This window comes from Empidonax traillii, unplaced genomic scaffold (genome assembly GCF_003031625.1).
Source record: "Empidonax traillii isolate 1590-97213 ecotype Southwest subspecies unplaced genomic scaffold, ASM303162v1 scaffold400:size839614, whole genome shotgun sequence".
In the NCBI taxonomy this organism is placed as follows: Eukaryota; Metazoa; Chordata; class Aves; order Passeriformes; family Tyrannidae; genus Empidonax; species Empidonax traillii.
The window spans coordinates 792,441-805,302 of NW_020955593.1; the positions used below are offsets into that span (position 1 = coordinate 792,441).

Here is a 12,862-nt window from a genome sequence, read left to right on the forward strand (position 1 = left end):
CATTTCCACAAAGCAATGTTTTGTTTGCCTGGTTCTTGTGATACCACTGTGGGCAGAATTCATATATACATAAACTTGACACAATCCCTGGTTCACTTGCTCTTTCAGTGTCCTTTATTTTACCAAACTTCCAGCTGTATCTTAATATATCCAGGGGATGTGTATGTAAGAAAGAGCTACAGAATTGGTAACAGAATCCTGTCCAGGAGATTAACTTCATAATTGGCAGGAAGATCAAGCACTATTAACCTGCAGCTATGAAAAGTCACTTATGGCCCTGTATAGAATTACCTTACCTTATATTATCTACACAGTTATTTATCTTCACTCCTTATCATGAAAATTTCTAATATAGGAAAACTTGAAATGACTTTGCATGGACAAAACCAACCCTAAGTTAACAGCATTGTTTGCTGTGAATGGGCACTGGCATAAAAATTGGCCCAGGATATGAGCAGCCTGGGCATTTACAAGCAGCTCTTCCATTCTTGATCCTTCCACATGCCAAAGGGATTTAGCAGAAAGCACCTGATTTAGTATGCAGCCATTTCCCCCATCTTTCCTAGGGTTATGGAAGATCCCTGTTACAGACTGAATGTGAAGTCTTTATACAAATACAGTTTCTGTGGCAAATGTCTATGGTACATTCATCTTGGAGAAAAATAAAAGAATCCAGTAAAAAGTGACTTCTAGATCCTTTTATTGAAGAGGATTGAGAAGCACAGGACCATGGTTAAAGCAAATATGCAATATTACAGTTTACTCACTTGCAACAACTTTGCCTTAGAGATGCTTCTTACACAAGAAGTGTCCCTTAGCAGCAAAGCCTCTCTACAATGTTCCTGCTCATCCCCCCATCTCTGTACTGGAATTTGTTACCCCCTCAGTTGTGCTGATGCAGCTGTTTGCAGAACATCCTATAAAACAGATCACTGGGATAATCTCAGTTAAAATAAAAACAACACCAGTTCTCTTTGCAGGGATATTTTTAACCTGCAATCCAAGAAGCGGTTGCATCAGCAAACAGGAGAGAGCAGACACCGCAATGTGAGGAGAGTAACAAGCAGTTTGGAAATGACGGGAGAAGATCAGCAGGAACTGCTCAAACTGGCTCCATTGCCAAAAACATTCCATGCAACCAGACACCGATCTTCTCCTGGCTCACACTTAGTGGAATTCTTCAGATGAGTTGAAATAGCCTAAAGCCACATTCAGCACTTTCTGTGTAAAACTTTAAGCAAACAGAAGGTGAAGAGAGACTGCACATAAGGAAAATACTGCACAGTGAAATCAAGGACCTTTTCTTTTAAGCCCAGTGTGTTTTTACATAAAATCTAACAAATTCTAAAAGTAATATATTTAGGAGCACAGAGCTCTTTTATCAAGTCCGAGGAACAGAACAGCAACTTAAATTTCCCACACTGACGTTTATATGTAATGAAATTTTGGTTTCTTTAAAGTCAGAAATGTGTTTCACTTGTCCTCTACACGTAAGGGGCTGATCTGGAAAACCTAAAAGGCTCTTCCAAGATCTTGTCCCTGATGCACAGCTGGCTCTGCAGCCTCTCCTCCTGGCCTTTCTAAGGCTTTGGTGGCAGGTACCCAGCAGCAGCTGTGACACGGTGCAGCTGTAACCTGGGATCAGGCTGCTGGAGAGGATTTTTGTGAGACAGAGCTGGGAGATGCCTCAGGCAGGATCAGATGTGGTGTTCCTGCTCAGTCGCTCGCCCCGGACCCTGCCGGAGCCACGCTGTGGGTACACCTGTGCCCAGCCTGGCACCTCACTGCTCCTGCCCTGCTGCCCCTGCTGCAGCCTCAGCCTTGGCCAGGTCCCCTCAGTGCAGCCTCAGCAGGGGTCAGTGCTCTGGGCTGCTCCAGGCTCCCCACAGCCCGCCCGGCTCCTCAGGCACCGGCACAGCAGGACAGCACCCTGCGGGCAGGGAATGAGGGAACACCAGGGAATGAGGGAACGCCATCCGCTGCCTCCGGCTCAGCCTCCCTCCCCGAGCAGCCCGTCCATCCCTGCAACCCCTGGCACTGCCATGTGCTGGGCTGCCCAGCAGACACTGATCAAAGGTGACTCCTGTCAGACAGAGATTTTAGAAGACTCCAGTGTTTTGCAATTGCCAGACAGAATCCATAAGGAAGCAAATACACCCGCACACTGCACAAGCTGAGGCACAGCCTTTCACTGGGTGCAGCAGTTTCCAGAGGCACCTCTCAGTTCATGTTTCAAAGAATAGGACATTGGCTACCAACCTTGCAAGAATACACTGTGCATGAAAGAAATAGTTGTTCTGTTCACAGCACGTTTAGCTAAGGATCCTCTGCTGTAGGTGCTGCTGTCAAGGGACCTGTGGTTACCCTCTCTGCTTCGCAAAACTTTTCATTTTCTTCTTTTCCAGAAAGGCATTTGCAACAGGTGGGTGAAAATGATCTTGATTCAATATCTCCTCCCAAAGGTTCTGCCTTTCACGTCGGAAGAAAGCTTGTAACTTCATCCAGGGTAGCATTTTCTGTATTCTCAGCCATGACATAATGAAAGATCTGTTGCCTTTTGGCACCAAGGAGGCAGAGTGGTCAACCCATGTCCTCTCGACCATGGGATGATCACTTCTTCTCCGCTTCTTCAGAAGCTGAGTGAGTTACATCAGTCTTGCACGATAACAGGGTGAGGACACCTCCTCTGCTGTGACTGTGCTCTGCCTTTGCTCAGGATGGTGGTGGAGCAGGTGACACCATGCGAAGCTGCTTCCTCCTGACAATGGATCTGAGAGAGGCTGAGATCTCTCTGTATCGAAGCCCATACAGAAAAGGGAACAAAACTTTAGGAATAATCATCAGGACATTGCAGACTGTCAGGGAGACCAAGATTCCTGTCTGCAGTCTGATGATAACATTAACACACAAGAATGATTCTACAAAAAGGGCCAAGAGTGGAAAGAAGTAAAAAAACAACACAGTGTTGTGCATTAAGAATGTTACACTGGCTCTGGAGCAGATGCTCTCCCATATACCCGAATGTTTGGTTTTAAAATACAGAATAGCATAGCAACAAAATATTACAGACAGGCAGAGAAAGATAACTGTGGTAGAAAGCCAGAAGCAGAGTTTCAGAGCGTCAGTCCCGTTCAGAGTTAATATCAGGATTACTGGAACCGAGCACATTTCCAGGACACAGGGCACAAAGGCGTGGGTGCTCCATAGCACCAAGAAAAAAAGGGCAGGGAAAGCTCCAGAACACATCCATAGTAAAACTATGATTTTCTTAGTTCGAGAAGGAGGCAAAATAGTGACGTAGCGCAAAGGAAACAAAATAGCTACGTATGTGTCCAAGACTATGGCAGCAGCTGTGAACAGTCCTCCGCAGTAAGCCACTGCCAGCAGAAACAGCAGGAGCACACAAGCTTCCTTTGGGAGATGTAGATGTGCTGCATTAAGAGCAGCTGACAGGGTGTAGAACAACAGGTAGATCAGATCAGAGAGCAGAGCGTTTCCCAGCAGCATGTACCTTGTTTCCTGACGGATGTTAAACCGAGAGAAGATCACAAATAAGATGGTAGGAATGATGAAGGCACCTGCCATGAGGCAGATGACTGGAGAGATTAAAAACATCTTCATGTTTGTGCCTGATGGGGTGAGAGACAATTCCTCCAGCAGGAAGTACAAAGTAGTATCATCCAAACCTGAGGAACTGTTGAATTCTATCTCCCTGAGGCGGCGCACAGTTGCGTTCGACCTCCTTACTGAGGCACAGCCAGGGACGTCCATTTCCATAGGATTTAGGGATGATTGCCTGACTTGAAGAAAGCAAGATGGATCTTCTACATTGAGTCCTTAGAAAGGCAAATGAAGAAAAGGTTGCAAAAAACCCATGGAAGCAAAGTGATCTCTGTAGTCAATCCTACCAGCTCTTCTCAAGGACAGAAAGATGAAAGTTGCAAGTGAGTTCTGTGGTGTCAAAAGATGGTTTGGCCTAAAGTAGAGATTTTATTTTCTTTCTGCAAAATCTAATGTTTAGAAAAGAGAATGAATCTCTGGGTGGTTTAAAAAAGACTAAATCCCTCAGCTAGCTCTTCGAACAGAAATGAATGAGTTGATCACGTTCAGTAATTTGAGTTTGTTCCCATCACATTATCACTCCAATATTGGCTTGATTAAACAAATATGCAATGATACAGACCAACATTTCACATGTAGTGATGCAGGAGAGCCATAAATGTGACTGGATGGTTTTGCACCAATTTGTATGCAACAACACAATTGATTTGAAGATCAATAAAAAGGCTCTCAATCCTGTTGTAAAACTGTAGCACAATGGCTCTAGTGAATGAAATTACCTTATTTGTAGATGAAAACCATTTTTGCTTCAGTGAATCAAACCATGTTATTCATGCATAATAAGCCTTCCCCTGCCTTTTTTCATGCATGGTGTACAAATACTGAGCTCTCATCTATTGCAGACTTACAGACAATCTGAGAATGTACTGTAATGTACCAGCACACCCGACAGCAGACTTGGGCTTTCCATTGACCACTTCCTGGCTTGCTGGCCAGGACACTGCTGCTTGTCTTTAATATCAGATCTCAGGATCAGAGCTGGCAGTGCAACGAGAGAATTGTGAGGGATCGGGATCTGGACTGCAGAGAAGGAACTCTTCAAGTTCCTCCAGGCATGGCCTGATCAGAAGAAAAGCTTTTTTTTTATTATTTTGAAATAAGCGGCTCCTCACTCAACTTGGCATTATTGTATTCATTATCTGCCCAGCACTAGCAGCACATGGCAATGCAGTCTCTTCCCTCCATGGGGGTCAGGGCACAGCTCACCACACAGAAAGCTGTGCTGTGCCATGGACACGCTGCCTCAGGGCATGCCGAGCAACAAAGCAGACAGCTCGTGGAACTCAGCATCAGTCATCAAATCTTGTGCATGTTTTGCTTCTTTACAGGCTGATAGTTGGCACCCACAGAACTGGGTGTTAAGGCAGTTGACAGGCTGCACCATATGGAACAAAGGGACAGGAGGAGAAACCAACCATGATTTTAAGCACAGCATTTCAGTTGCTATGGTGCCTGGGGTAAGCAAAACAGAAGGTGACTATTTTTGCTCACTCGGTCCTACATCCACTGAAAAGTATGTGAGCAATATTGATGCTATTGATGCTTCAGGGCCATGCCCTGCATCTATCACTGATGATGATAACACAATACCTTAACTAGACAGAAGCTCTCAGAACTGTTGAGTTATACTATTATTGCAAAATGGAAGGGAAATGATGAAAACTCAAGTATGCAAATCACCTCCAACTGTAATTTCAGATCTCTGTTAATGGTAGAAGTATTTGCCACCTCCCAGCTCATGGCACTCCAAGGATATCCTGTCAGTGGGCAGGATTCTCTCATTTCTATTTAAATCACCACTGTATTTTCCACCATCGGGTTAGGATTCAATGTGAGGAAACAAGAGTTCATTGTCATCTCAGCTGCACACCCTTGGCTGTTAGAAAAATAAACCATAGAATGGTTTGGGTGGGAAGGGACTTTAAAGCTCATCCCATTCTAGATGAGTGACTACAGGTTCCCTCAACCTTAACTGTGCTCCTCCTGAAAGGAACACAGGAAGGCTTTAGTTCGACAAAAATGGACAACAGCAAATTACTGGAAGACAGTTGAACCCAAGCAGATCTGGGCAGGTCCAGCCAAAGCCACTCCCTCAGATTTCCACAGGGGCTTATAAATGTTCAGTACAGTTCTGGTAGATTTAAAAATGTGACAAGTTGGTGTCTTGGTACACTGAAATAAACCCAGAAATAGGTGGCTCCGAAAATATCTGGTTGTTGTCTCCTTTCATTTTCTTGACCCTAGGAGGCATTTCCACATCTGGGCCATTTGCAAGGGGCTGGCAGCTCTGAAGATCACTCCTGAGGATTCTGAACTTAGAGAGCCCCTTGCCATTGCATCTCAGCGTTCGATATTTTCTGGTGCCAACCTGAGTGATTCTCCTGCAATTTCCTGTAAACCTGGCCTTAATGCCTGGCTTATTGATTTTTTAAAATGCTTCCTGGTAAATTTATATGGACACACTTTTTACGTATCTTGCTGATGCAGACATACAGTATTAGCAGCCCCTCTTCTGGCTCAATACTGTCTGTATTGATTTTCAAACTGAACCACTCACTATTAATTACTTTACTCATTTCTGCTTCAATAAACATCCTGCTGATAGCTTAGTTATCTTATCTGATGAGTCTGGGAGGTCTCAGAAAGAATGCATTCAGCCACACTGTAAATCCAGCAAAGGCTGCACTACATTATATTCTGCTACTGACTATAAACAGGTATTGCCAAACTGAGCAGGAAAGGTTAGAAATATTACTGTTGTACAGTACTTGGTGTGGAATTATCTGTGTCCACACAGAGGGAAGTTTCCCACCTCACAAAGCGTTTAGCCTGACCAACTGAACAAGTCAACAAGCACCAAGTAAGAAAGGGAAGCAACCTAAGATTTCCCCAGCCCTCCATCCCAAGAGACCGTGTCAGAAGGGGATACTCAGAGGAAGTGTGTGACTGCACTGCACCCTCACATTCACCCCTGGGGCTCCCTGAAGCGTCACCTCTCCATCTCAGTGTGACCACGGAGTCTTTGACGTGGTTGCCTCCCCCAGGTCCCAGCCTACAAACTGATCCGTGCTGTGGGTCTGCCCCAGACCCTGGGCTGCCTGGCCAGGAGTCCACGAGCAGGGTAAAAAGGCTTCCTTGGTGTCCACCACAGATCCTTGAACCGTGTTTTGGATGAGCCAGTTGGGTCCAATAAATCGACATTTCAACTGGAATTTTGTTTCACAGGGATATTCCCAGGTATGTTTAGTAACAAAGCTCTGGCCTCAGGAGCCTTCATGTGCTGTTACAGTTTCTTCAGCTTCCCTCCATGAATGCCCCCCCTTCCAGCCTTATCCAGGTTCAGAAAGCACCTCCCTTGCTGGTGAAGCTCCCCCAGCCAGGAATAGCCAAGTGCTCAGGAGCAAACCAGCTCCTCCCAGCAGGGCAGGGAGAACCAGACTTCCTGCCTGTATCCATCTTCTCACTCTGGGGAAATGAGCTGCTGCTGTCAGTGAAAAAAGTAGTCAGAGCAGTTTAACTGTGCTGTTTTTCTGGTTGAGCCTTCCCTTTTCCTTCTCCTTTTCATAGGAAGTCAATTAAAACACAACTTTTTTTTTAAACCTGTAAGATTCCCTTCTTTCTGCAAGCCACAGGGGAGAGGTGCAACTTGTCCATGCCTCAGCTATCTGTCCCCACATGGGTTCAGAAGGATTGTTCAGCCCTCCCTTGTTATTTGCTGTAGATAAGACACACACACACACTGCTCTTGTGACTGTACAAAGTTCACAAATGGGGCATGGCAATTACTGAAGTTAAGGAAGTAAAGAGATGGGTGTGAAAACTAAGCTCAGATTACAATGCTTGAAAAGGAAACCTGACACAAAAGAAAACAAGGATTAGAGAGCACTTGTTTGAAAACATTTTGATGAGGCTCCCAAACAAAAGGGAGGACATTGGGAGAGACTGGGAGGACTCGGCATTAAATCCCTGTACCACTTTTTCTAATTCCAAATACCATCAACTCATGGTGTTCACAAAGCCAAGGCAAAGTTTGTGCCAAATCCGCCTGGAAGGTGCAATATTAAGAACTAGGATGGATGTCAGAAGAACAGAATTTTGGGATATTTGACAAATATTTCAACAAAAGCTTAGAGAAGTACCACTGTAAGTCCCAGACAATACCTGCTTTCCTGCAGGGCACTGTGTGTCCCTGATTGCTGTGATCTGCAGCCAGCAGAACTCACCCATCTTTGTTCACTCAGCCTGGCAAGGCAAATCAAGGCACCTTTTCCTCCTCAGTGATTCTTGTGAGCTGAAAGGACCTACCCGGTTGATCCACTGACATGTTTTCTGGTGACAAACTACAGATGTGACCAGGGATTTATAGCAAACTACTGCTTTCCATGGTCATTTATGGACAGACTCATGGGGCACCAAGAGAAGCCCTCCTGGACAGTTTCTTAGATTTAATGATCTCTCCTGCCTACCTACTTTTCAAAACAGTGCATTTGTGAAACAGGATGAACAGCCTACTAAATAAGGCCTAATTTTAAAATATTATCCTCTTTCCTGAGGCAGTTGCATTTGTAAGGAGAAACCTTGCTTAAATTTTGAACGCTGTACAACACTGGTGCTAACAGGAGAAACCTGCAGAAATCTAAGGCCCTTAGATCAAGAACAATGACCTATCACTCTTATCTAAGAATTTAGTATCTATCAGAAGAGATTAAACCCATATTCAGTATCACACAGAGTCATGGGCAGAACTAGAAATATACATCTGAATTGGTGGCTTTTTGACTCCTCCTTTAAGACAGGGAGAAAAGCTCCTTCTCATGAGAGAAAGCTTCTCGAATGGGGGAGCTACACACACCCCCCCAACCTCTTAGAATACCATTCCCTCTCAGGCTCTCTGTCTTTCTGGTGGTTGCTGGCACCAAAAGTTCCACATCTCTGTCCTGTCTCACCTGCAGTGATCTCCAGTATCACCTCGGAAGGGCTGCTGCTGGCAGACAAAAGCAGAAGTAACCTGGCCATGTGCCTGTTTTAACACATTTTGTCTCCTGTAAAAAGCCAGGCAGTACAGGAGAGGTCTAGCATGATACTGCCTTGAAGGACGATTTGCTGAGAAGGCAGAGAGATGTCTGGAGAGTGCAAAGTGCAAGTTAAAATGAGATACCAAAACAGAGATGGAAGAGACAGGTTAGCATATACAGACAGACAGAGAGGGAATTTAATGGTGATGCCGCAGATAGGAGGACTCCAGCCCCAGCTGTGCACTGTCACAGTTCCTTCCTGACAGCTGGGAAGGGATGGCAAACCCTGCACAACCTGGGGGGCAAAGATAATAGAGGAATCCAGAGGGAAGGAAACACTCTAGATGTGGAGTCGAAACAGACACAGCGTGAAAGAAAATACACATTATCTTCTCCTATCTGTGCCTTTTGATGACAGGCTGTGAATGAACGCACACAATCTGTACATGGCATGGAGTAGCACAAGGCACAGCACCATCCTGGAGAGGAAGGAGCCTCCCTGCCAGAGTTAAGATGCTCCTTCCCAGTTCCCAGTGCTGTCCTTAGGATGGGCAGCGGTTCCCAGGTGGCAAAGACGCTGAAGCAACATTGATTGTCTGCAATAACGCTGCCCACAGGGAGACACTGACCTTATCTCACACTGATGGAGCAGGTGCCAGGCACAGCTGCCATATGGCACAGGGATTAACTGCCAGCATGTGCTGAATAAGAGTCACAATCTCCTATTAGCCAAGCAGGAACATGCTGTGGGCCGCAGACACGGTGCCATTCACCAGCTCTCTTGTTCCTCCCCGGCAGCTCCTTTGTTACTTATTCAGCACAGGTGCTTAAAAACTAGATTTTCTCCACAGGAGGCCTCACTCTGCCTTGTCCCTCTAACAGCGCTTTGTACTGCTCCCACTCATTTCCATACCAATTCCCTGCTCCCCCACACCGGAGACTCGGACTTCATGGCACAAAAACAGTGTTAGGGTGGGAATACGAACACAAATGCTCCGAAATTGTAAAGAAAAGAGAGAGTTTTTTCTGGGGGGACAAGATGTTACTTTACCATTGTTTGGGTTATGTAAGCCCAAATCAGTCTTACTCTCCTGGTGACCTCCACAGGCACAAGGCAGAGGGCACATCACCCCCTGGTGTGTTCAGAACTTCTCACCAAACTAGCAGAGCTACAGCTCACAACTGGAAGAGACCGAGGCACGGAGAGAACACTGCTGAAGGCAGCCAGCAAGCTGCCTAAGTTAATTTTATTTGCCAAGTTAATTTTATTTCTAGCTTAATTATTTGTTTCTTTTTTCCCCAGTCCAAATTCCAGCTCATTAAAGGATGTGCATGAGAAGCACCAGAACAAATACATCCTCTCCTTTCCCTTATTATTGTCCTCAGCAGCACCCAGACCCAACAACAGCTCCAAAATACCTCTGAGATAGCTCAGCTATCCACAGGCAAATGCCTGTCCTGTAGAAGTTCATTATGTTTACAGCTAACAAGATGATTAGAAAACAAAATATTTTTCTAACCTGTTCTCAGCATTTTCTCAGGAATTTCTAGGTCCTTTTAATTGAGCTGCTTTTTCCTCCCACAAAGCAGCAGTGTCTTGCCCCAAAGAGAATGTTTCAGTGCCAGCCCAGCACAATGGATAGCAACTAAGAGGAATATAAATATGCACAAAACTACTAGAGATCACAAAAGCTTCAAGACAACATATACAGGAAGAAAACTTCAATGAATTAGCAACCCCTTTAAACTGAGCCATTTTAACAAGCTGTGAGATGAACCAGATCAGAACAGCCCTGATCTCTCACCCAACTCCCTCAGCAATGCTCTGGGGCAGTTCAGGCGCACACACTCCACAGTTCCCATTCCTGGAAGCACTGGGGATGTTCTGGTGATTACCCCAACACCAGCTGTCCCATGACCCCTTCCCCTTTCAAACACCTTGTTTTCCTGGGAAGCCCACAATATTCTGTTATTTTGGATCTTGCCTGAGCTCTATTCAAACCAGTGCTGTTACATCAGTGCCAGCCACAGCTCTAGCACAGCAGCTGTGGAATTACGTGTGCCATCCCCCAGGACACCACCTCGACCCCTGCCACTCGAGTCTCTTCATTTCCTGCCAATCCCTTCTGCATCAGTTTCTGAGCTAGAACTGTTTCTCTGCTTATTTCTCTCTCCTGCCTGCTATTGGAGGTTTGAAGTGCTGGTGAAAATGAGAAGCACAGTGTCACTTTTCATCCCCAGCTATCTGTCCTGAAAGTCTCCTAGACTATTTGTGAACCTCTTCAGCAGCTGTCAACACCCTCTGTGAGTCAGTTTCTAAAATGCACCACTAATCCTCACTTTTAGTCAAAACAAACACACATCTAAGGCTGTTTGTGCTGTTGGCAGCCTGAGAAGCTGAGGAGTCAGTGCAAGGGGAAGCCCTCCTGCTCCCATAGCCTCAAATCTGCACCACCAGTGTCACAGAATGGAAGAATTCTTTAGGTTGCCTTAGAGACCATCTTGTTCCAAACCCCCCGCCGTGGGCAGGGATACTTTCCACTACACCAGATTGCTCAGGGCCATGTCCTGCATACCCTTGTCCAAAATCCATCTCTCTTGTAGCTCCTTTAGGCACTGGGATGTGCTGTAAGGTCTCCCCGGAGCCTCCTCTTCTCCAGGCTGAACAAGCCTGACTTTTCAGTCTGTGTTCACTGTGGGGGGAGTACAGGCTTGTCACAAAAGCCAAGTGTTCTTGAACCCCTGCTGCCTGCCTGGGCTGACACAGGAGCTGCCTGCCACGTGGTCTACATTTGGTTTCACAGCCAATGTCTCACCTTGACACTCTGCTAAAAACATTACAGAAGCAGTGACCTTAGCCCTGAAGGGTGAGAAACGGCACGTAAGGACAGACCAGAGGAAGGTAAGGACCCTTGAGGCTACACCCCAAGCTGTTCGCTGGCAAGATTCCAGGCACACTCTTCCTGTTCCCAAAATAGAGGGAAGTCTGTCTGATGATTAGCCATCAATAAACACCAGTTTGGGGACTTTTCCCCCCACCAAGCAAAGCCTTTCAGCCTGCTGGGGAACAGCTTGCAGTGGGTTAACTCCCTCTTTGTCAGACTCAAAATGGGGTCCTTGGAGCCTCACAGGGTGTCTGCAGGGATACAGAATTATAAAAAGGTATTTGCTTTTGTAAATGAGCTGGAAGAGGGTCAGCTCCTCCTATTCAACCTTTATGCTGTCCTTTCTGGCTTTATCATGCTATAAATGACCAGCTTCTCTGATAATTTATGCATAATTGGATATGCACTGATTTCAGCAAGGGCCTCGACAAAAGCTGCTCTGAACTACTAAGTAATTTACTGGTTTTGTTTCCAATTAATACAGTAGCCTCAGGAACAAGCAGCCTGTGCTCCTTGTGTAGGCACCAGAGGATCTCTAACCTGACAGAGCCATCCAGGGGTTAAGCAGCATCCAGTCAGCTGAACAGTGGGAAGAAACATTTTCCTATACTAATGCACCTTATTTATTTTTCAGAGGACCTCTTCTAGTCTGGAAATTTTTCTCCATTTTAATCTACTCTGGAATTTCCTTTTTCTGCCTCCAGATAATCCCTTTCCTCTTCTCAGGGAAATACCAAGCCTGCTCTGATCTTTTACTTGGTTGGGTGCTAGGTATTTTTTGGGTGGAGGGGGTGGTGGAGGGAAGGGTTTTTCTGTCCAGTCCTGTCCCAGGAGCTGACCAGCCCAGGCCTCCTGCATCTCCACGCAGTCCCACTGCAAACAGCAACAAATGCAAGAGGGCTGTGTAACAGTGCCTTGGAATTTATGCAGGAATTAAGCCAAACACGAGAGGATGTGCAGAGAAGGAGAGATTATGGCCATCTAATTCAGTGTGCTCTGGGCTCTCAGGCCAGACAGAGCATGCAGAACACCTCCATCTGATCTACTCACATTTCTGCACTATGATCTCTTGTGGGGATGGCACAGGAGGGGATTATGGCTGCTGTGAGCAGCACAGAAAAGCCACTGTCACCTCACCGCCTGCCACGCACACTGTTCCCCCCTCCAGACCAGAGCAGGGCTGGGACTGGCACCTCCCCTGGTGTGCTGAGCTGCACTTGGAACCACATCTACCTTGAAACTCTGAAAAGGATGAAAAGACTGGCTTAGATTGGGAACAGTTTGTCTCAGGATAACTTTTTGTTAATCAGATCTGACCTGGGCTTGGCACTGCTACAGTAC

General features: G+C 46.0%; 1 protein-coding gene across 1 annotated transcript; it reads right to left on the reverse strand.

Annotated features, from left to right (window-relative positions):
- Window positions 1-2,706: 2,706 nt before the first annotated feature.
- GPR148 (G protein-coupled receptor 148) lies at window positions 2,707-3,771 on the reverse strand. The gene has a single exon (XM_027893653.1). It carries the CDS (start codon window positions 3,769-3,771, stop codon window positions 2,713-2,715), a length of 1,059 nt encoding a protein of 352 aa, XP_027749454.1. The 3' UTR covers window positions 2,707-2,712.
- Between the last annotated feature and the right edge of the window lie 9,091 nt (window positions 3,772-12,862).